Source organism: Corvus kubaryi, unplaced genomic scaffold (assembly GCF_017639235.1).
Source record: "Corvus kubaryi isolate FWS band 111438036 unplaced genomic scaffold, C.kubaryi_AGA036_p1.0 62766, whole genome shotgun sequence".
Taxonomy (NCBI): Eukaryota; Metazoa; Chordata; class Aves; order Passeriformes; family Corvidae; genus Corvus; species Corvus kubaryi.
The window spans coordinates 1-20,819 of NW_024581483.1; the positions used below are offsets into that span (position 1 = coordinate 1).

Sequence of the window (20,819 nt, forward strand, 5' to 3'; positions counted from 1 at the left end):
GTTCCCAGGTGGAATACTGTCCTTCCTGGCAGCTCCAGGGCTCTGGGCTGTGTCCCCAGGTGGAATACTGCCCCTGTGTGATCGCCAACGACTGCTGGAACCTGCTGATGGAGTTCATGCAGAGCTTCATGGGCAGCCACACGCCCGGGATCCCGTCGGTGTTCGGCTCCAAGCACGACAGCGCCTACAGCCCCGGGGACACCATGGTGCAGTACATGGAGCTCTTCAACAAGATCCGCAAGCAGCAGCAGGTCCCCGTGGCTGGCATCAGGTGAGGAGGATTCCCTGGAGCTCCTTGACTGCATCCTGTTTGCTGCCTGGATCCAGAGGCCCTCCAGGGTGTGGCACGGGAAGCAGCCGCAGGGGTTTTTTTTGCCTTCTTGATTTCTCCTATTTCGAAGTTTCCCGGTGCCTCGTGCGTTTCTGGTTGTCCCGCACGGTTTGGGATTCTTGGATCCACGGTTCTGTGGTTCTTTGGACAACAGTGGTTCGTGTGGGGAATCGCTGTTTATCCACAGGGAAAAGAGAAATTCCAGCCAAAAGCAAGGGCAGGGCTTCCATGACTTCAAGCAGCTACAGGAGAGATCTGGTAAATTTGTATTTTTTTATATCTGCATCAGTGTTTTGCTGTGTTCCATCCCAATAAAACGCTGGATTTTGGGAGGAGGAGGAGTCCCTGCATAATGTTTGTGTTGTTTATTTACAGAGTCTTCCCTTGGATTTGGTTCAACAGCTTTATACCCCCAAAGCAAACATTTCCCTGTGAAAAAATCCAGGAATTCTTGCATTTTGCTGTTCCTGGCACGTTCTTACCTTGCCTTCACCCTTTGTAGCTGATGGGAGTGCCCAAATCTGCTGCCTCTCAATGAAGGCTCTGGATAAATGAAAAAAAAAGAAATAAATAAGCCTGGCAGGAGGTTTTTCAGGCACTGAGGGAATTCCAGCTGCTTTATCCCGTTGTTTTTAAGGTTGGTAATAAACGTCCTGTCCCTGCACACCATTTGAGGAATCCTGATGGCTTCAAGATTCAATGGAATAAGGAGGGATTGGGCAATAAGAGCCAAAAATTCATTGTAAGACATAATGATACCACTTCAGTGTATTTTTTTCCTTCATATTCCTGGGAAGGCACCAGCATTCCAGCCCCGCTGGGATGTACCCTGGATGCAAAGGGCAGGTGGAGAAGCTCCAAGGATGGTTATGGGAAGGGAGATTTCCAAGCAGGACAGTGGATTCCTTGTGAAGAAGCAGCTCAGGGAAAAAATATTGATGGTTCCTTGCCCATAAGAGCAAAGAAAACAGAAATAATTTGTCCTAAACGTTTTTTTTTTCTGAAGCAAGAAGGGGGAAAAGCTGATTTGTGGCTTGATTTTCTGGCTGAGAACTGGGGTTTTTTTGTTTTTTTTTTTAATGTGATTCTCTGATTATCATTTATACCTTCAAACCTAATTAACTGTTGGAGTGCTCCGAGCTTTTAGTTGTGAGCATTTAATAAATTTAATCAGCACAGGGCCCAGCAAGAGGTGGTTAATGAGCCATAAGAAATGGCACAACGTCCCCTAAGTGTGGTAGCAATTCCAACATGCTGAATATACTGAATTTTTTGCAGCTCTTAGCCCCAAGTTCATGGCTTGTGTGGGACTGTTCAGTGGTGAAAATTCACTGTTGTCCCACCTGGTTAAACTGGGAAAACTTAGGGAAACAAACTTAAGTTTTATAGGGATATATCCCTGTCCTGTTTTCCATTACAAGCCTTAAGGTTAAAAAAAACCCAACCCCACTTAATGAGCAGATTAGTCATGGTGAATGTTGGTAATGCTTTGTTAATTCCCAAGGCTGCTCCGTCACCAGAGATGGCAAAACTCTGCTCACGTGCTTAAAAAACGTGGAAGTGTGTGCTGGAATCCCTGGGGATTCCTGGGGTTTTTATTAATACATTCTGCTGTTCCTGGAGTTCTAAAAAGGGACCCCTGGAGCCATGTTCTGCCTTTAATTAACCCCTTGACGTCAGTGGGTTTCCACAGACGTGAGGATGAAGAAGATTTAGTCCTTTATGTCCCAGCAAAGCCTGTTGCTGCATTCTGGGAATGAGGGAATCAGCTGCCTCACATGGCTCTGGCTCTTGATGGCCAAAATTACTCTTTTTCCCTGAAAAAAATCCTCATTTTTCCTGTCAAATCATGGTTTGGAAGGTTGTTTTTCTCAGAGGGAGAGGTGGCCACACTGAGGTCCTGTTCCACCATGGATCCTTTTTCCTCTGCTTCTGCACCTCTCAAAATCTCTGTCAATGTTGTTTCATTCCCTAAATTGAAGCCTGACCTAGAGGGAACAGGGATATTGGGAATGGAGGCCTCACCCCTGCGTGGTTTATTATTTATATTTATTTATTTAGCTAGGGGATGTTATCAGGGTCACAAGTGCTTCTGTGGCAGAGCCAGTCCCGAGTCTCTCTGCCACCCCAGGGGATTTTTTGGGGCTTTTGTTCCGTTCTTGTGCTGTGGCTTTTTTTTTTTTAAACTCACAAAGAGAGTGAGGATCGTTCACCTCCAGTTTGAATTCTTAGACGTTGCAGACTCGTTGCAGCTGTGCCAGCGTGGATTTCAGCGCAGGTATGGGGTCAAAACGGGCCACCCTCACCTCGGGGTCCCTGTCACCTCAGGGGCCATGTGGGGTGTGACCCCCATTATCTCAGATCCCCCACCTCAGGTTCTCCATCACCTCAGGGCCCCGCAGCCCCCTTAGACCCTTCCCATCACCTCAGAGACCCTTTGGGGTGTCCCCTCATCACCTCAGGGTCTCCATCACCTCAGAGACCCCATAACCCCCCCCCATCAACTCAGAGTCCCCATAGCCCCCTCCTTGGTCTCCCCATCATCTGAGGGACCCTTTGGGGTGCCCCCTCAGGGTCTTCAGAATCTCAGAGCCCCCCTTGTCTCTCCCATCACCTCAGGGACCATTTGGGGTGCCCCCCCCCCCATCACCTTACGGTTTTCATCAACCTCAGAACTCCCTTCGCCCCCCCATCACCTCAGGGTGCCCCCTCATCACCTCAGGATCTCCATCTCAAGGTATGCATCACCTCAAAGCCCTCACAGCCTCCCCCTTGTGTCCCCCCATCACCTCAGGGACCCTCGTGGGGCGCGCCCCCCCCATCACCTCAGCACCTTCCATCACCTCAGGGCCCCCGTGGGGTACCTCCCACCCCACGCCACCCCTTCGGGGGGCCCCGCGCCGCCCCTTTAAGAGTCTCTTTGTCTCCGAGACACCCTTATTTACCGTCCCGTGCCTCAACCGAACTTCGGCCCCGCGATTCACAAAGCCCGGTACGTCACGGGCGGGGGCGGGACTCGAACCCGCGCCGCCCGCCCCCCCCGGCGCCCATTGAACAGCGCCCCCTGCCGGCTGCGCAGACTCCGTACGCCCCGCCAGCGCTCTGCCCGCCGCGGCGTACTCTACGCCAGCGGGGTGCGTACGCTAAGCAAACAGCGTAAGTACCTGCGGTCTTAGCCTGTGTGCCGCGCTACGCAATTGGCGTAAGCGGCGGCGATGGGGGCGGGTGTTGATGTTGAGTGACGTGCCCTGCAGCCAATGAAAGAGCGGGGCGGGGCGCGGCGGCCAATGGGCGGGGAGGGGGCGTGGCCGGCCGGGGCGTCTCGCGCTGGGTGACAGCTCGCGCGTGCTGGTGATGGCGGTAAATAAAGGGGACGGGGGGGTGAAGGGGGGGGACACACGGGACGCGACCCCCCCTGGGGACAGAGAGGGAGAGACGGGTGGGGGGACATGGGGGGGTTGAGGAGGACGGGAGGAGGGGTCTTTGGTGCCCCCCCCTCAAAGGGACACCCCCCCCCCGTGATGCGGTTGTGGGGGGGAGGGGGGCCCCCTTGTCCCCCCCCCCCCCCCCCCCCCCGGTCATCCATCACGGGGGTCGCCGCCTTTGTGTGCGGGCGGGACCCCCGCGCCGGGCTCGGCGGCTCCGCAACTTTCCCTTTGTTGAGGGAACATCCTCCCCTCTCCACATTCCCCCCCTCATCCCCGGGATCGACTCCCACCTCCCCAGACCCCCCCGTCAACCTCCCCAAGACCCCGTTCCTAAACCAACCCCAGATCCCCTTCCACCGCCTCAAATCGCCCCCTGCCCGGGACCCTCTTCCCACACGTTCCCCCCTCCCCGGGACCGTGAGGGGGTGCTGGGGGTCGTGGCTTTGGTGGGAGGGGGAGAAAACCCCTTTAAAAACTCCCTTTAAACCCCCGTGCTGAGCGTGGTGGAGCGGGGAGAGGGCACGAAAACGGGGAAAATCGATGCGGGTTTGTGTTTCTTTAGAAAAAAATACAACCCCAAAAAGCCGTGGGTTTGTGTCCCCAAGAGGGGGAAAGAGCAGAGCTTGATCGGGGGTGGGCTTGGGGTTGGGTTTGCTGGCGGTGAGAGTCAGCTCCAGGCAGCAAAACTGCTTCAAAATCCCCCTTTTTTAAACCTCCGAGGGGGTCCCCCCCCTACCACGAGGGCTCCCGGAGCCACGGGAATCACGGATCAGGCATAACCGAGCCCCTCCAAACGGGAATTCAGCGCTGGAAAAGCTGCTAATTTTAGGGAAAGCGCCCGTTAATCGCGTTACGCAGGGATCGAGCCTGATCCCTGTGTCAGAACAGCTCCAGGTACTGCCGGGGGAGGAACAGCGTGGGGAAAGCATCCCGTTATCCCGAAATATTGGAGCTGGGAGAGTGGGAAGTTGTCTTTACTTTGCGGAGTTCCTTGCTGTGCTTTTAGTCAGGGGAAGATGCCTGGAGTCGCTGGGCTCGTCTGGTGTGAAACGATGCAAAATTTGGTCCTTTCACGCGCCGCTGCCTCGGGGAAAATGCTCGGGGAAGATGCTCGTGGAGCCCAGGGAATGAGGCGGTGATTCCTCGTTCCAGGGAAAACTGATGGAGTTCGGCGGGAGTTTTTTTGGAATAGAGTCAGTCGTTCTTTATCCGGAGGGAAGGCAGAAAATAGCGGATTAAAAGGGATGGTTTGGGGGGGCTGGAAGCAAAAATAAGGTGTTGGGGAGGGGGCTGAGAGCTGAGCTGCTGCTGGAGCTGAGGAAACGTGGCTGGGATGTGGGAATGAGGATGGGAGAAAGAGCTGGAGCATGAGAGGGGATAAATGAGTGGAATTGTGAATTAAAAACTCCTTGTGGATGGGAGCCATGTGGATTAAACTTGGATTAAATGAGTGTTGCTGTAAAGTGTTGGGAGCTGCCCCGAGAGGAATTTTCACCGAATTTTGGCTGCTCTGCCTTGGGCAGCTGCACTCGGGGGCTGCTGTGGTTTATCCAGGGTCAGAGAGGTTGGGTGATGTTTAAAAACCCAAAAAGGAGAAAGCAACAAAAGCGTTTGGGGTTTTATTTGGTGTTTTTAATTGCCTTGAGAACGGGCTGGGTGCAAATATTTGGGAATGATGTGCCAAGCGTGAGCAGCGTTTGATGTCTCCGAGCTTTCAGCAAACCATAAATGTGCATTTATTCCTCCCCTGGTCGTTCTCCCGATGAATACGAGCTGACTCCGAGTAGAAAAGGGTGTTTTGAAGTTGGCAGATTTTTTCCAGTGTGGAATAATTCTGGGTCTTGTGCAAGCTGGGTTTGTTACAGAGAATTTCGCTTGTTCAGGAGCAGGGCTTGGACAATAGTCACATATGCAACGGGTTAGGGGCTAGAAAAGAGCCAGGAAGCCAAAACTGGGGATTTGTTTGGCTGTTGTGTGTCCAAGGATTGTTAGGAAGGAATCTCTTGCTCCAATTCCTGCCGAGATTCCGGCTGCATGTGGTCCAAAACCCTGGGCTTGACAGGAGGCCCTGTGAGGATGGAGAAATTGGGGGTCAGCCTCGTGGGTTGGGAAGGGCATGGTGACAATTGGTCAGTGGGGACAGAAAAAAACAAATTCAGGTTCTGTCTCTGCTCTGGGTGTATTTTTTTGCAGAGAGTTTCTTGTGGCTGGTGCAGCTCTGCCCACATCACACGCTGCAGGTTGTTTTCCTCAGTGCTAAAACACACTCACTTGTTAATTATTATTTTTAAGCAGCCCTGTTTTGTCTCAGCACCTCCAAACACGTGACAAGAAGCACTTTCTCAGCAGCAAAAGTGGTTTATTCAGTAGAAAGGACTGAAAATGTCTTTCAGATCCTGTTTTTCGTGGCCTTTTTTCCCTTCGTTAACTGTTTTTCTACTGCAACGTCACAGGGCTTCTGCTGGGACTCATAAAGTGAAATTTAGTGTTTTCTCAGCCCTCAGAAGATGTTAATGGATTGATTTAGAACAGTTAACAAACGGAAATACTTCAAAATACTACAAAATTCTACAAGAATAACGTAAAATTCAGCTGCTGCTGTGTTAAGTGTGGATTCTTTCCCGAGTGTTTTTAGCTTTGGGGAAGTGTGAAAGGTTTTCTGAAGTTGACCCCAGCTCTGAGGCAAAACAAAACTGAGGGGTTTGGTTTAAAATTGTTATAAATAAACAGAGAAATAATAAATAACTTGTCCTAAAGCTTTGTCTATGGGAGCAGTGGTTGAGGTGAGGAGGAGTGGGAAGATGGGGTTGTTCCAAAGATCCCCCCTCCCCTCCAGTCCTTTCTTTTCTGCAGGAATCCTCTCCAGGGAGAATGAGAAGTTTTCTTGCTTTGTTTAACAACCTTTGTGGTTTTCAGCTTGAATATTTCATCAAGGGTTGGGTTTGGTGCTGGGGTTTTTTTTTCCCCTTTGGGGAATGAAACCTTGGGAGATGTTCCTGTCTCAGCAGCCTGTTGTTCCCAAACCCTTCACCTTTCCCAAACCCTTCACCTTTCCCAAACCCTTCACCACAGGCTCTTGTATGGAAAAATGCCCCCCTCCAATGCCAGTGAAAAGGAAGAGGATCCTCATTAGTGTGAAACCCTTAACGAGTCTTTGCTCCTGAGGGTGCTGAGCAAATCCAAATTGTTGAACAGAAATAATTTCAAAATCCCATTTAAAGCTGAGAATATCTCAGCTGTTGGTTGATGTCTCCCTGTGTGCCCACAAATGCTCTTCACTTTGGGGTTTTAGGAGAGTTTAGCTCAGAGATGGATCAGGTGAGGCTTTTGTGGCTCAGGAGCCAGGGAATTCCAGCTTCAGGAGCCAGGGAATTCCAGCACAGAGCAGCCAGAACACCCCATGAAAACAAAACAGATTAAAGGGGAGAGGAAGTAGAAATGGAAGTGAGATTCTGCCCTTTGCCAGTGTCTTTGGGATGGAATTTCTAGGTGAGCTGAAGCTGATGATTTGTGTACTTGCAGTAATTAATATCCTGGTGTACTGAGGAAAATGCAGATTAAAACCCACTGTTCTGCTGGGCGAGAAAGGAAAAAAATCCCTTTTGGCAACAGTGTTAAGAAGTGTCTGAAGTAGGCGTAAAATAACACAAAGCTGCCAAGTTTATATTTTTTCCCTAATTGTTGTTAATGAGCTTTTAGCTTTGCGAGATGATAATGAGAAGCACGTGAGCTGTTACACCTCCAGTTCGTGACAAATCAGTCGAAACCCCTCAGAAAACGGCAAATTGTTGGGACATACCTTGGGATTTTTTTGAAAGAACGCTCGCTAGGTGAGTTCCTTTAATTAGGTAATTATGCTGTAATTCACTGAGAAGTCTGGCTTTGTAAGAGCTTTACTGAGGAAGTAAAAGATATCTGAAAACCAGGAGCTTTTCGTGTTCCTCCCCACGGTGCTCGCACTTTTCTTGTCTCTGCTTGGCTCTGTAATTCAGCTTTCAGCTGCTTTTCCAAATGGAGACAGAGAGCTGGAATCCAGGGATCTGACAGCTCTAAGTTCCTCTGAAATGTGTCTTGTGTAACGTGTCAGTCATGACAAATGGACTATTTAAAGAAAGATTCTGACTAAGGAGGTGTTTTTTCTGCGTTTTTGGGAGTTTGCTGACTGAAAAGCCAAAGGAAAAAGCACATCCTCAGGCACGGGAATCCCCACAGAAGGCTGGAATCGCTAAATAACTTGGCTTCTAAAAGGAAATAATGGTTTTGGGGGCTGATGGAGATCACAAAAACTTTCACACTCAACCCCTAACCGTGGGCACTGAAAAAAAGGAGCTGTTTTCCCCCCCCTCTGCGTGCAGCCAGGGATGGGGTTGGGTTGTTTTTTTTTCAAAGGACCAATTTACTGGAGCAAAGCTTTAGTGCATTTCTGCCCTTTTCAGGCTTTTCAGGCAAAGCATGGAAGATCAAGCCAAGAGTTATGGGCCACAGCTGTGTCCCTGCATTGAGATGTTCTATAGGGGATCAGCTGAGCTGATTAAGGAACGGTGACCACGGCTCCCATCCCTTATTCCCTGTGAAAAGCAAATCCATCCCCTCCATGGAGGCAGCGCTGCCTTGGGACCGGATTTTCCCACTCGCTTTCAGTGGGCGGCTTTAGATTTGATGAAGAAATACTGTCCTCTAATTACATTCTGCCCCTCTCTCCCAGGCTTTGAAAAGCTTCCGAAGACAATTGGAGGGTTTGGAGTTGAAATAAAAGCGGTGTGGAAGGAGCTGGGCAGGGTGGGGTGGTGAAGTGATAAGTGGCTTTTAGCTGGAAATCCTAAAAGTGTCCTGAGGAGAGCACTCAGTGCTGCCTTGTGGGTTCTGCACTGCTGGGGCTTTGTTCCCATTTTTTTTTTTTTCCCCTGACAGGGATCGGTTTCTCTGAGCCTGACTCCATTCCAGTAAGTTCCTGACAAAACTGGGCTTTGTGCTAAATCCCAGAATAGTTTGGGTTGGGAGGGACCTTAAAGCTCAAACAGTGCCACCCCTGCCATGGGCAGGGACACCTTCCACCATCCCTGGGTGCTCCAACGTGGCCTTGGGCACTTCCAGGGATGGGGCAGCCACAACTCCCTGTGCCCGGGCTTCCCCACCCTCGAACGGAGGAATTTTCCTCTAATATCCAATCTAAACCTGCTCCCTATCAGTTTAAATCCATCCCCCCTTGTCCTGCCACTCTTTGCTCTTGTAAATCCTTTCTTTGGATGTGCTGGACCCATTCCAGCTCTTGCCTGGTGCTGGGATTGACTTTATCCAGGAATTTCAGCTGGTTTAGAGCTGTGCCTTGTGCTGCAGGTTCAATAACAAGTGCTGTGTGTATGAAGAAAGTGATGGAGATTTGTGGCTGACTCCTACCTCGAGTATTACCTTCTTATTATATTTTTATTCATAAATTCTGCTCTGGGGTCCCCCAGACCCAGATCATTTCTTCATGCACTGAACTTCAGCAAATAAAGTTGGGCATGAAAACCTCCCCCTGCCCCACCTGAGATGTAACTCATGGAATGAGGAGTTTATGGCTTTTTTTGATTAATGGTGTTTGGGTTTATAGTCACTGTGGCTTTCTGGGTGGAGGGAAGGGTGTAAGGATTGAGTTACACAAATCCAGGGATGTATTTTTATATATATATATATGGGTATCTGTTTGGGTGTGTGCATGTGTCTGTAGGGGTGTTGGTGGAACTGGATGTTTAAGGGGTTTTCAAGTCATTAACAGTGAGAAATTAAATCATTCAGAGGTCGTGGCTGGCTCAGAGGGCTGCTTCAAGATGAATTCACCAAAATTTGGGCTGTGTTAAATAAAAACCCCTTGATTTGGGATGAGGGAGCCGAAATCCTGGATTTCAGCATCCGTGCTCCAGCTCTCCCATCCAGTGACTTTCCATGGCAGTTACAGGTGGGTTTCTTTTTGTTATTGAGGTTCCTCTTAGTGGCTGCTTCTTCTGGTGGCAGGGACGTTTCTGGTGTCATAGTTGGAATATTTCATGTTTCATTTAAGAGCAAACCATGTTTTAATGTCTGCTGGTTGCTGTGTAGAAGTCAGGATTTGGACTTCCATGATTTTGGTGGATCTCTTCCAGCTCCGGATATTCTGTGATTTTGTGGGTTTTTTGTGTCTTCTGCAGATGGAGAAAAATAATGGGAATACCATGTGGGAAGAGCAGGTTGATCCAGAGAGTTGTGAGGAGGACAAAGTGGGGGTTATGTCCTTTAAAACCACACAAGCACGAAAAACTTGTTTTCATTTTAAGGACAACCATTCTAGACTTAGGATGGCATTAATTATGCTGAAAAAAATCTGTGTAAAACTGCTATTCTTTAAAAAACCCCCTTAAATCAGCTGTTTATTCCCTGGAGTTGTGAGAAAGAGCCCTGAGCTTGGATTTAATGATGTTTAATCATTCTTTCAAAAACACAAAGGAGGCACTAAAAGCTGTTCAGCTGAGCTATAAAGAACTAATAGCTATAACTCAGATTCAAAAGTGATTTAGTTCCAGAGGTAAATCCATAATCCGACCAGTCAGGAGTTAATCTGTCATCAGACTAAGACTAGAAACAAATCTATTTAACTAAGAATAGTTAATTCACCTGAATCAGAGCAGGGATGAAGATCCTGCTCACCAGAGTTTATTTTGAGGAAATCAAATATTCATGATAGAGGGTGGAAACAGCAAGTGGCTTTCAAAGGGGGAGGGGAAAAAAAAAAAAATCTCCTTTGGAATTTGCACTGCTCTTTTCCTGCACTTCCCAGGATGGTTGGAACCTGCTGGTTTGGACAATGTGGAAATGAGTCAGTGAATAAGGGAGGAGATATCCTGTTTATCCTCAAGTTGGAAGGGTTTAGGGACGGCTTTTCGTGGCATCAAACCCAAATTCACCTCTCCCTCCTTGCTCTCCTTGTCCTGTTGTTGTTTCATCTCAGGACAAATTGAAGGGATGAACTTTAACCTCTTGGGAGGATAATTTATTAAAATAACAGATGCTGCAGAAAGGGGCCTGGGTTGATCTGCAGTTCTTAAGGAAGATTAACAACCTGAGAGTTCACAAATCGGGGTCCTGCTTCCGACCTCGGCTTGTGGGGAGGACAAAGGCACCACTCAGATCCTGCCTGTAATTCAGGAGGAAAAAAAAAAGATTTCAGCCAGAACAGGATTCTTAATATGCAAATCAGGAATAATTCCATCAGGAAATGGGGGGGGGGAAAGGTAGATTTGAGCAAATGAAATTCTTCCTTTCGTAGCAGAAAATAGAGGCACAAACCTTGGGTGAGGCTGGGGCTGCAAACACAAATCTTAGTTTTATTTATGCCGCTCCAGGTCCCTGTTTGGACACTGAGGAAGAGCAGGGATTGCTGGATAGATTCGCTTTTCCCAACACAAAACAGGCCCAGCAGCTGAGCAGGGGAAGAGGATGTGTAAATCCCTTAATTCTTTGTTGGCAAGAAAACACAGAAGCCCTTGGTCGAGCCCCAGGGTCTGAGTGGAGGGCTCAGAGATTTGCTATTTCCAGAGCTGGGGACACAGCAGCACTCTCCATATGGGAATGTGGGAATTCTTAGAGATGCTGGACATAAATACCACCGAGCACCTTGGGGTTTGTTGGTCAGACAAATAAAACCCCGAAGTCCTCGCTGCGCTTGGATAAATTGGAGAAATCACCGCGATTTACTCCCTTTTATGGCATTTATAAAACCCCCAGAAAATTTTCTGCTGCTCTGCCTCGCTCGTTTGGGGTTAAAAAAAACCCCTAATAATTGATTGGCAAGCGAAGGAAAAGCAAATGCTGGAGAGGGCTGCTGGAACACAGCGTTATTTTTGTCTGGGGATCCCAAACGCATCGGAGGCACCTTCCCTGCTCCGAGCCCAGCCTGTGGAATTGTGCCCTTCTCTTCAATGCTCTTTGCCTGTTCATTCTGGCTGGGGAGATAATAAGGCACAGCCTGCTGGGCTTGGCTGGTGCTTTATTGCCTCGGAGATGGCTCTGACACCTCGGCGTGACCGATGGCTCCCGGATCCGCTCCCGCCTCCGCCGGGATGGGTTCGTTCCTAGGCCGGCGGAGATTTCGCCAGGATGGATGTGAATTGTGTTCCAAAAAGAACAGCAGAGGACTCCCCAGAACTTAGCAAGTGTTCACTCCGTGCCGTAATCCCTCTTTGTGTCTGTCACAAAGAGATCCTGGAAGAGGCTGGGATTCCGCTGCCGAATCCCGCGGCTGCTCGTGGATCCCTGCGGCAGCGAGAGGACCCCGAGGTGCCGGAGCTGCCAAACTTCCCCTCATCCCTGTGCCACGGAGGGGTTTGGGGTTTGTTTTATTGCCATTCCCTGGGTTTTGATACAGAATTAAATCAGGTTTGGGAATTCTGAAGGTGCTCGAGGTCAGAATGTAACCGGCTCTGCCTTTGCAGTCATGGAATCAGTGAAGCTGGAAAAGACCTTTAAGGTGATCAGGTCCAAAATGATGTTGGATTTTGTTGTTGTTATTGGGAAGCTGGGTGGGATTGGAGTAGGATTTTCCCTGTGAAAAGGCTGAGTGGGTGATTTTTGGTATTTTTTAATACATAATCTATGAACTGTTGCTGTGAACCTCAACTCACTGGATGTGTTGTTTTCCTGCCGATTGGTGATAAATGGGATGTGCTGAGTGGGATAATAATGGTTAAAGAGCGTGGGGAAAAAGCAAAAACGCTTCCTGCAGACTGGAAAAACGTAGGGATTTGTGTGGCTGGCTATGATTAAAAGGAATGATAAGGCAGGGAAAGTGGGAATCCGAGGGCAAGGCTGCTGATCTCTGCTCCTGCTTTGTCACGTTGGGATGATTTGGTTTAACCTGTGCCTGGTTAATTATTCCATGGGCCCAGATCCCTGCCTGTGCCTCTGTCCCTGGAGCAGGATCCCTGCGCAGTGGGAAGCGTGAAGGGAAGCAAAGATGCTGGGTTTGGTGTGAATCCCGACAGTTCGGGGATGGGGGGCACGAAAAAAAGTGAATTTCCCATGGATTTGGAGTCAGTGCCACTGATTCTGTGCCATTAAAGCTCCTCCCCTGCCTGCTCCAGCTGAGCTGTTCAGGAGGGATGTTTGGGTGGAAAACCTCAGGACATGGGACATCACCCTCTGCTGTTGTCGCCCCTGTAGACCCAGAATCCTTTGGGAATTCCCAAGTTGTGCCAAGCTGGTTGTAAAGTGAAATTAGAACTTTCTGTCAGACAGAATCAACTCTCAGCTGGTCCTAATTCCGTTCTTCTTCCTGCTCCGGGCTGATGATTCCGATTGTGTGTGTTTGCTGTAACTGCTTCAGGCTTCTCCAGGTGGAAGAGGCAGGGAATTGCTGCGAGTTCCTTCCCTTTGGGCTGGTTCAGGAGAACTGCAGTTGTTCAGGAATTGTTTCGATGCCCAGATCTGTGTTGGGATCGCGTTTCCCAGCTTATTGACACTTCCAAAAGCCATCCCAAAAATAAAACCTGGACGCCTGTGGAAAGAAAGGGGAGAAGGGTTTTTATGTGCTGGAGTAAATAGAGAAATTGACTTCTAGAAAGCTGTGAACTAAGACATAAATAGCATTTTAATGATGCTTTTTAACATCTGGGGCCATTAAATAGTAATTCCCACATTTTCAGGGATCTGTAGGACATGGATCTTGTTTGTTCGTTTGTTTTCAGTGACCCTAAAGAACAGACAATATTTCACCTGGAAATTGAGAGTCCTAAAGCTAAAGTCAAGAGGTGCAAATTAAAAATAGAGGTACTTGAGGTTTTAATCACTTTTATTCATCTCTTAGATGAGAAACTGAGCTCGGCTCAATAAGAATATTCAAATTTCATCTTTAAAATACTTGAAACTTGAAAAACTTCCACGTTTTAACTGGCGTGGCTGCATTTGCATGGCAGTGCAGACACAGAGCAGCTCATCCCTTCGTGGACTGAAGGATTTAACTCCTCTTTGCCTCTCCATGATTATTTCCAAACCCTGAACCGCTGCTCCATTCCCAGGGATCTTCATCGGGAAGGAATGTTGGATAGAAGACACATGTGCAGCCCTTTGTGTGGAGCTGGAATTCCAGCTCTTGCAAGATGCCAAGTCTTTTGGTGGAGTCATAAATTTCTCTCCCAGCCAACCCCAAAGGAGTTTGGTGGCTTCTCTGACTCCTTGGAGTTCACCAGGAAGCAGAGGGAGGTGGTTTTGGGTAGTGCAGCTCCAACAATTCCCCAGGAACCGTGAGTGGGAACAGCAAAAAAAAGGCAGGATCGGGTTATTTTATCCATTCCAGACTTTAGGAGTGGGGAATATTTCATTCCCTTTTCACTGTAGGTGAGGCACATTCCAGTTTCCAGGAGGCCCCAAGTCATATTTAAAGCAGTCTTGAAGACATTAAAGCTTTTTTCTAAAGTGCTCAGAATTCCAGAGTTTTAGGGAGGTTTTCCATCCTTGCTCCTTCCCTGGGGCTCCATTCCCTGAGTACTTCATTTATCTTGAGCAGTTTGGTTGATTTGGAGGTTGGACTTGAAAAATGCTTTATTTGTATATTTGTTGTGCTCTAAAGTCAAAGATGGGCCAAAATCCAGCAACTTCAGCTTCCTGACAGAATCCAGAGAACCAAATCCTGCAGAAATCCTGTTTGTGCCCCCAAGGAATGCTGCCAGTGCAGGGAATAGGATTTTCCTGATCCGAGTGCTTTGGGTTGTTTGATTCTTTTTTTTTGGGGGGGGGTTGGTTGGGTTTTTTCAGTATTTCTTTGAAAACTGATTCCTGAGAATTCCATGTTGGAGCCTAGAAGGGATTTTGGAAACTCCCAGGAAGAGTTTAACACTTCCAGAGTTGGAATTAACTGAGAGGGGTTCATAAACCTGAACTTGCTGGCGAAGTTGGCAGGAAAATCCCATTTTCCTCAAGCTCCCTTGTGCCCAGAGCTGGAGTTTGGAACAGCTGGGTGGGCTGTGGAGTCCTCCAGTGCCTGAATCCAGCAGGAAGCTCTTCCTTGGCTCCTGTAGGATCCTGACCTCCCTCCTGGCATGGGAAGGTTGGGAATTCTCAGGATTTGGTGAGATCCAGGTGGAGGATTTGTCTTCCTCTGTGTCTTCCTCTTTTTTCCTCGTTAATTTGCCTATAATTTGGCTGTTGTGCCATCCTGGAGAGAGGGAAGGCAGCAGTTGTGGGATAGGAAGCTGACAGTTCTCAGGAAAAGAGCTCCAGAAAAATTGGAAAAGTCTCCCTGGAAAAATCTCCCTGGAAGAATCTCCCTGGCCATTGTTGCTCCTCAGGGATGGAATTTGAAAGTCTGAACCCAGCAGGGCTTGAAGGAGAGGAGTAAAGGGAGAAACCCTGCTGGATTTTTGGAGAAAGAGAAGGAAAATGAGCTTTGTGCTTCTTTTCCTGGGTATTTTCCATGCTCTGGGTGAGTAATTGTGGCCCACGAGGGTCTCTAAGGAGAGGGGGCGGGGGGGGGAATGGTGGTGATGCTCCTTCCTTGGAGCAGCAATTCCTATTTTCTAACAGAATATCTATTACATGAAGGGGTTTTCCCTTGAAAAATTGTCATTTCTGGTGTCTTTGAGAAGCAGGGAAGAATTCCAGAGGAATTTCTCCATGGAAAGGGCGGTCAGGAATTGGAAGGAGCTGCCCAGGGAGGTTTGGAATCCCCATCCCTGGAGGTATCCAAGGAATGTGGATGGGTGAGGATCAAGCACAGGTTGATGATCCTGGAGATCTTTCCAACCTCAGTGATTCTGGAATTCCAGAAGCAAAGGATTTTGCTGGGGCTGCCTCCTGGGAGGGCTCCTGCCAGAACTGGACCGTGGATGGTGGAGCAGGATTTTGTTCCCCATTTTCTGTGCAGCTCGGATTACAAGTTTGTGTTACACATGTGGTTCAGGAATTGGTGCCTCACAAACAGGGAGGTTACAACAATCAGGGCAAGAACGTTCTGGAGTCGTCGTATGGAATTCTTGGAGTTGTATGGAATTCTTGGAGATCTCGCTGATACCCCCATATTTCCTTTTTTGAGTGTTTGCAGCAGGAATTGGAGAGTTCCACAGAAAAAGGGGTTCCTTGAGGTGGCAGAGTGGGAAGTGCTTGGGGTTTGCACCTGAGATTTCTAAACCTATTTCATAGGACCCCAGAATTCCAGAATGGTTTGGGGAAGGGATCTTAAAGCTCATCCAGGACAAGGACGCTTTCCACCATCCCAGGCTGCTCCAAGCTGGCCTTGGACACTTCCAGGGATGAGGCAGCCACAGCTTCTCTGGGAATTCCATCCCAGCCCCTCCCCACCCTCCCAGGGAAGAATTTCTTCCCAATATCCAACCTAAACCTTCCTTCTTCCAGTTTGAAGCCATCCCCCTTGCCCTGTCACTGTGATTTGACCAAACTCTGTATATTCCTTATGTGCTTTGGATGGAAACCGAGAATATCCAAGGATTTTTTTTTTTTTTTCCTCCTACAGTGCTGCAAAAAAAAAGATTAAAAATAAAAGGCAAATGTGCTTTATTTAATGTGGCAGCAGTTCCCGGTGCTGCCCTGCTTCACTTCTGCCATTCCCAGGAGAGGGATGCGGGAATGAGTGAAAGAATCCTTCAATCTGAGCTTCCCACCTGTCCTGGCAGATGATTTCCAGGAGTTGGACTCTTTATTTATTCTGGAATCACCTCTTGGACAAATAAAAGAAGCATCATTCCAAGGTCGAACATCCAGCACCGCTCCTGGCCCCTGGACTGGTTCTTTTGGCTTCTTGCAGATTTATTTAGAAAAAGAAAGTAGCTGCTGTCAACAGATGCCTGCAGATGGCTTTAATCAGGTTCCAAATGTGCAACAATGGCACAAAGGAGCAGAATGAACTCGTGTGGTTTCTTGTAACACTCTTTTAGGGGTCAGCAGCCAAATTGTTTCTGCTGCATTTGGTTCTGGGAGCTGTTAGAGGATCTTGCCATGAGTTTTTTCCAGGATTATGAGCCATGCAAGGAAAGAAAGTGGGGTTTGCCCCGGTGTTTAAGTGATTTACAAGGTGAGAAGTTTTCAAGTAGTCTCTAAAATGTTACTAGCTGAACTAATACCTCTATTTTCCTTTTATTCCCTGTTATTTTATTTCAGTTTTGCTCATCTTTAGTGTATTGTCCTTCTCCCTCTTTTCCTTCCCCAGCCCTTCTCTGGAAAAGATCAAAGTAGGTGAGAAAGGAGAATTTTACAGAGATTCCTTGAAATGACATCAGCTTTTATGGGAAGGGAAAAAAACCAAACTGCAAACCCAAGAGTTAAACGTGATAATTGCAAAGAGCAGAGCTCTGAGTGTTTGTTTCCAAGGCTTTTAAAATCCAAGGTGCTCATTCCCCATCCTTAAATCCTGGCGTTGCTCACGGCTCATCCCATCCACCGCAGCAATTTGGGATCTCTGAAGCAGCTCCAGCCCTGTGATCTCTGCAAGGTTTGTTTTTCCCCCCCACCTCGTGCCAGGTTCTGACTCTGATCCTGCTCTCCTTTAATCCCAGCCCTGTCATTCCCGCTGGGAGCTGCAGCTCTCTGTTCCTGGGAGGAGATGGTGGCAAATTGTTTGTGTACACGTGGGAAAGAGAAGAAAACTTCTCTCCTCAGTCATGTGCCAGCGTTTCCAGGGATTTATTTCGCTCTCTGGTGCGTGGGGGATGCAGGGCTGGACCCGCAGCTGCTCCAGCTGCCTTTGGAACATGTGAGAGCTGATTCCAATCCTTTTTTTTTTTTTTTTTTTTTCATGGAAAGAGTCAAAAATATGAGTCAGCAAGAGAAATCTTGAATGTGAAGAACAGCTCTGGAGCTTGGTGGGTGGAGAAGCCTCACTTTCGAGGAAAAAGCTCTCATTCAAGTGGTTTGGGGTTAAAAGAAACACAATTTCTTCCCAAGTTTCAGATGTACATGGAATTAGGGCTTGGATTTGCAAGGGAATTATCTGTGGATGCCTAAAGAGAACCAGGTGAGGGATATCAAATGCAGCATCAAAGGTGCTTTTGTGCTGAGAATGACTGGATTTAGACATAACAAAGCTGCTTTGTCAGCTGACAGAGGTGTTTGGAATCTCTTTCCTTTTCCAAGCAGGAAATCTCCTGTTCCAGCACAGGAAAAGCCAAAGCAGTTGACAAAAGGCTGCTGATTGATCTCCTCCCAGCCTCCTGCATTGTCAAACAGGATTCCTTAATGCCCTGGATCTGCTCTGGGATTGATTTCCTGGGAGCCTGGTACCCAGCTGAACCCAGCAGCTCTTCCTCCTTGGAAATTGAGGATAAATTCTGTGGTTTTTGAAAATTTCGTGTGCTGAGACTTCACAGAGCCCGTGAGCAACCAGCTGTTTGATGAATCCCTGGAAAATTGTGTCTTTAAAGCCCATTTTCCGTTTCAAAAGTACAAATCTCATGTGCTGGGGAGGCTCAAGGGTTAAATTCCTCACACTGTCGCATATGGCAGTGAGCAGAATCACAGATGTTGATGATACAACATAATTAGTATTCTTTTATGTAAATGAAGGCTGTCAATGTTACCACAGTGTCTGGAATTTCTGCCACTTGGTCTCACCGAGGCTAAACAGGATCCTAAAACAAAATTCCACGGCTTTTCTATCCAGACCTGAGGAGAAAAATTAAGAGGAAAGAGGAGAAAAAAAGCTCGGGGAGGGAAAAAGGTGGGAAAGGGATGTTTCCAACTTGGAAAGAAGAGACCAAATCAATCCTTTGTTTAGCTCAGGGTTTCCAGAAGTGCCTTTCCATGTCCTGGGATTTGGGAGGGAATGAGCCCAGCCCAGGGGAGATGTGGGAATTCCTGAGCTGGTTTAAATCAACACCTCCGTGGTTCTTTGGGTGCTGAAGGGGCCACTTGAGTTTTCAGGTGGAGTCCAGGAGAAAGAACTGAAGAGATTTGATTTTTTTCTCTAAGAGAGTCCATCCCTAACAGCAATATCACTGATAAAGATGGGAATTAAAGCAAATTTGCATCATTTGTGGTCACTAAAAATACATTTCCTTAGCCTGGCCAGCTCCCTGCCCACCCATGCAGGTGAGGGCTCGACCCCTGCCTCAAAGCTTTGGCAAGTGTTAAACTTTGCACCTCATAAAACGATGTTTTAACCAAATATTCTGTGTGCCAAGTCCCTGTGTCACCAACTTCATTCAGTCTCTCATGGATTATTCCAACAGATCCCTTTTTCCACTATCTTCTACCTCTGGGCAGGTTTTTTTCTCGTTTTTTCTCTCCTCTGTGGTTGTTATTTTGTTGCAGTTCACACCTGACAGCTCCTCACCGCTTCCTTTTTATTGTTTGAAAAACCACCTAGAAATGAAATTTAATTCAGCACAGCTTTTTTGTTTTTTATTCCAATCTTTCCCCCTTCTCCTCCCCCTGTCTCTCACCAAGTGATCGAAGCAGCCAAAAATCCAAGTGATCACAGGAGGGGGCACGTTTTTCCTCCCTTTTTTTTCCCTTAACTCCCATTTTTTTTCCCTCTGCCATATGTTGGGTCATCCACTACAAAAGCCTCACGATGAAGAGGCTACATGTGATCAGCAGATTTTTACAGCCTACCCCCCTAAAAAACCAAAACCAAACCAAAAATGAAAGCAGAGAATGAAATTCCAGAGTTGCCTCTTGTGTGTGTGACGTGTCTGAGCATCTGAGAATCCGGATTTCTGGGGGTAATTCCACAGAATTCTGGAATAAATGAGTTCTCTCTGCACTGAGGGCTTCAGGATGCTCTGGACCAGCCCCTCCAGCGTTCCAGGGTTGGTTTCTGTGCATCACCAGGATATTCTCCCTTGTGTAGCAAGATTGATTGATTCAATTATTTTACAAACTCTTTTATAGACTTTTTTCTTCATAGTCTAATTGGACAAAGGACCAGCCACCCCTTGGGGTGATTGGCTAAAATCCTAAAACATCCATTGTCAAAATATTTTTCTACCATACCATAAACAAGACTTTTCAAGGTTGCAGTTGTTTGGTTGTTTACATAACTCTGCTACCTCTTCTGTGAGAGAGAAAAGTCTCTCACGGACTTAGAAAATAGCAAGAAAATCCTCGCTAGCAGCATTTTTGTATCTACACTCCCTCTCTCTCTTCAGGGCTTTGAAGCTGCCTTGCAGTGAGGAGTTCCCAGTAATTAAATTCTCCGAGATCCGCCGGCACTCCTTGGGAAGATGGGGCTGCTCCGCGCCCGGGACGCGGCGTCGTGGAGGAAAGGATGTGTAACCTCCACTCCGTGAGTAGCCTGTGTGGGTCTGACCTCCTCCTCTGCCATCAGAGCCTTGGAGGGACTGGAAAAAGGGATCCACAGCACTGGGATTCACTGGGAATCTTTCATCAAACGATGCAGGACACGGAGCAAATGCTCTCTGCACCTCCTCACGCCCCAGCTTTGATTTCCTCACACTTCCAAGAATCATCGAGTAAAACCAGTTGTGTTCTCTGTGTGTGTGTGTCTTCCTGCTGATTCCTGTTTCCCAGCTGGGTTTTTTCCCCACTGGAATGTTCAGGAGGCTGGGGGAAATCAGAGGATTCGGGGGCAGGAGGTGAAGCCTGAGGAGGAACGCTCCGGTTGTGACAATGACCTGATATTTTCATGGCTTCTGCCTGGAGTTGGGAACCTCAGGCTGGGTCCTGGTGACACCTTTCCACTCCCAAATTCCTTTTGGATGTATCCATGGCAAGGGGGCAGCTGAAGAGCAGATATGTGTGTGTGGACTGAATTCATCTTTCTCTCCATGGAAGCCCTTCAGACGTGCTGGCAGCTGTGTGGGGCAGCCTTTGGAGACAAGACCGAGTTTTATTCCTTAGACCTTGTCCACTCAGGATCTTTCACTGGAGCTAAAAGCTGCTTTTAAAAAAACCTGTGCAGAAATAACGGTGTTGGTTGAGGGATTGGCACAAAAGGATGTGGTGCAGAAGGAGGGCAGTGGGCGCAGCCCAGAGCTCGAGGAATGTTTGGACAACACTCTCGGGAAAATAGTGGGAATTTGGGGTGTCCTATGCAGGGCCAGGAGTCAGATTTGATGATCCTTTTGGCCCCCTTCCTC

The 20,819-nt window shown here is 48.0% G+C and overlaps 1 protein-coding gene and 1 long non-coding RNA gene across 2 annotated transcripts; both read left to right on the plus strand.

Moving 5' to 3' along the window:
- Positions 1–5: 5 nt before the first annotated feature.
- On the plus strand, positions 6–681 carry MED20 (mediator complex subunit 20; the record flags this gene model as incomplete). The annotated part of the gene is made up of 1 exon (XM_042045263.1): positions 6–681. A coding segment is annotated over one exon (270 nt), but the record flags the coding sequence as incomplete, so codon positions are not given.
- A 2,966-nt stretch (positions 682–3,647) lies between these two features.
- Positions 3,648–17,577, plus strand: LOC121672570. Its single transcript, XR_006018897.1, has 4 exons — positions 3,648–3,691; positions 16,238–16,795; positions 16,931–17,418; positions 17,524–17,577. It is a non-coding gene; the product is annotated as an uncharacterized LOC121672570 (long non-coding RNA).
- The last annotated feature ends 3,242 nt before the right edge of the window (positions 17,578–20,819 follow it).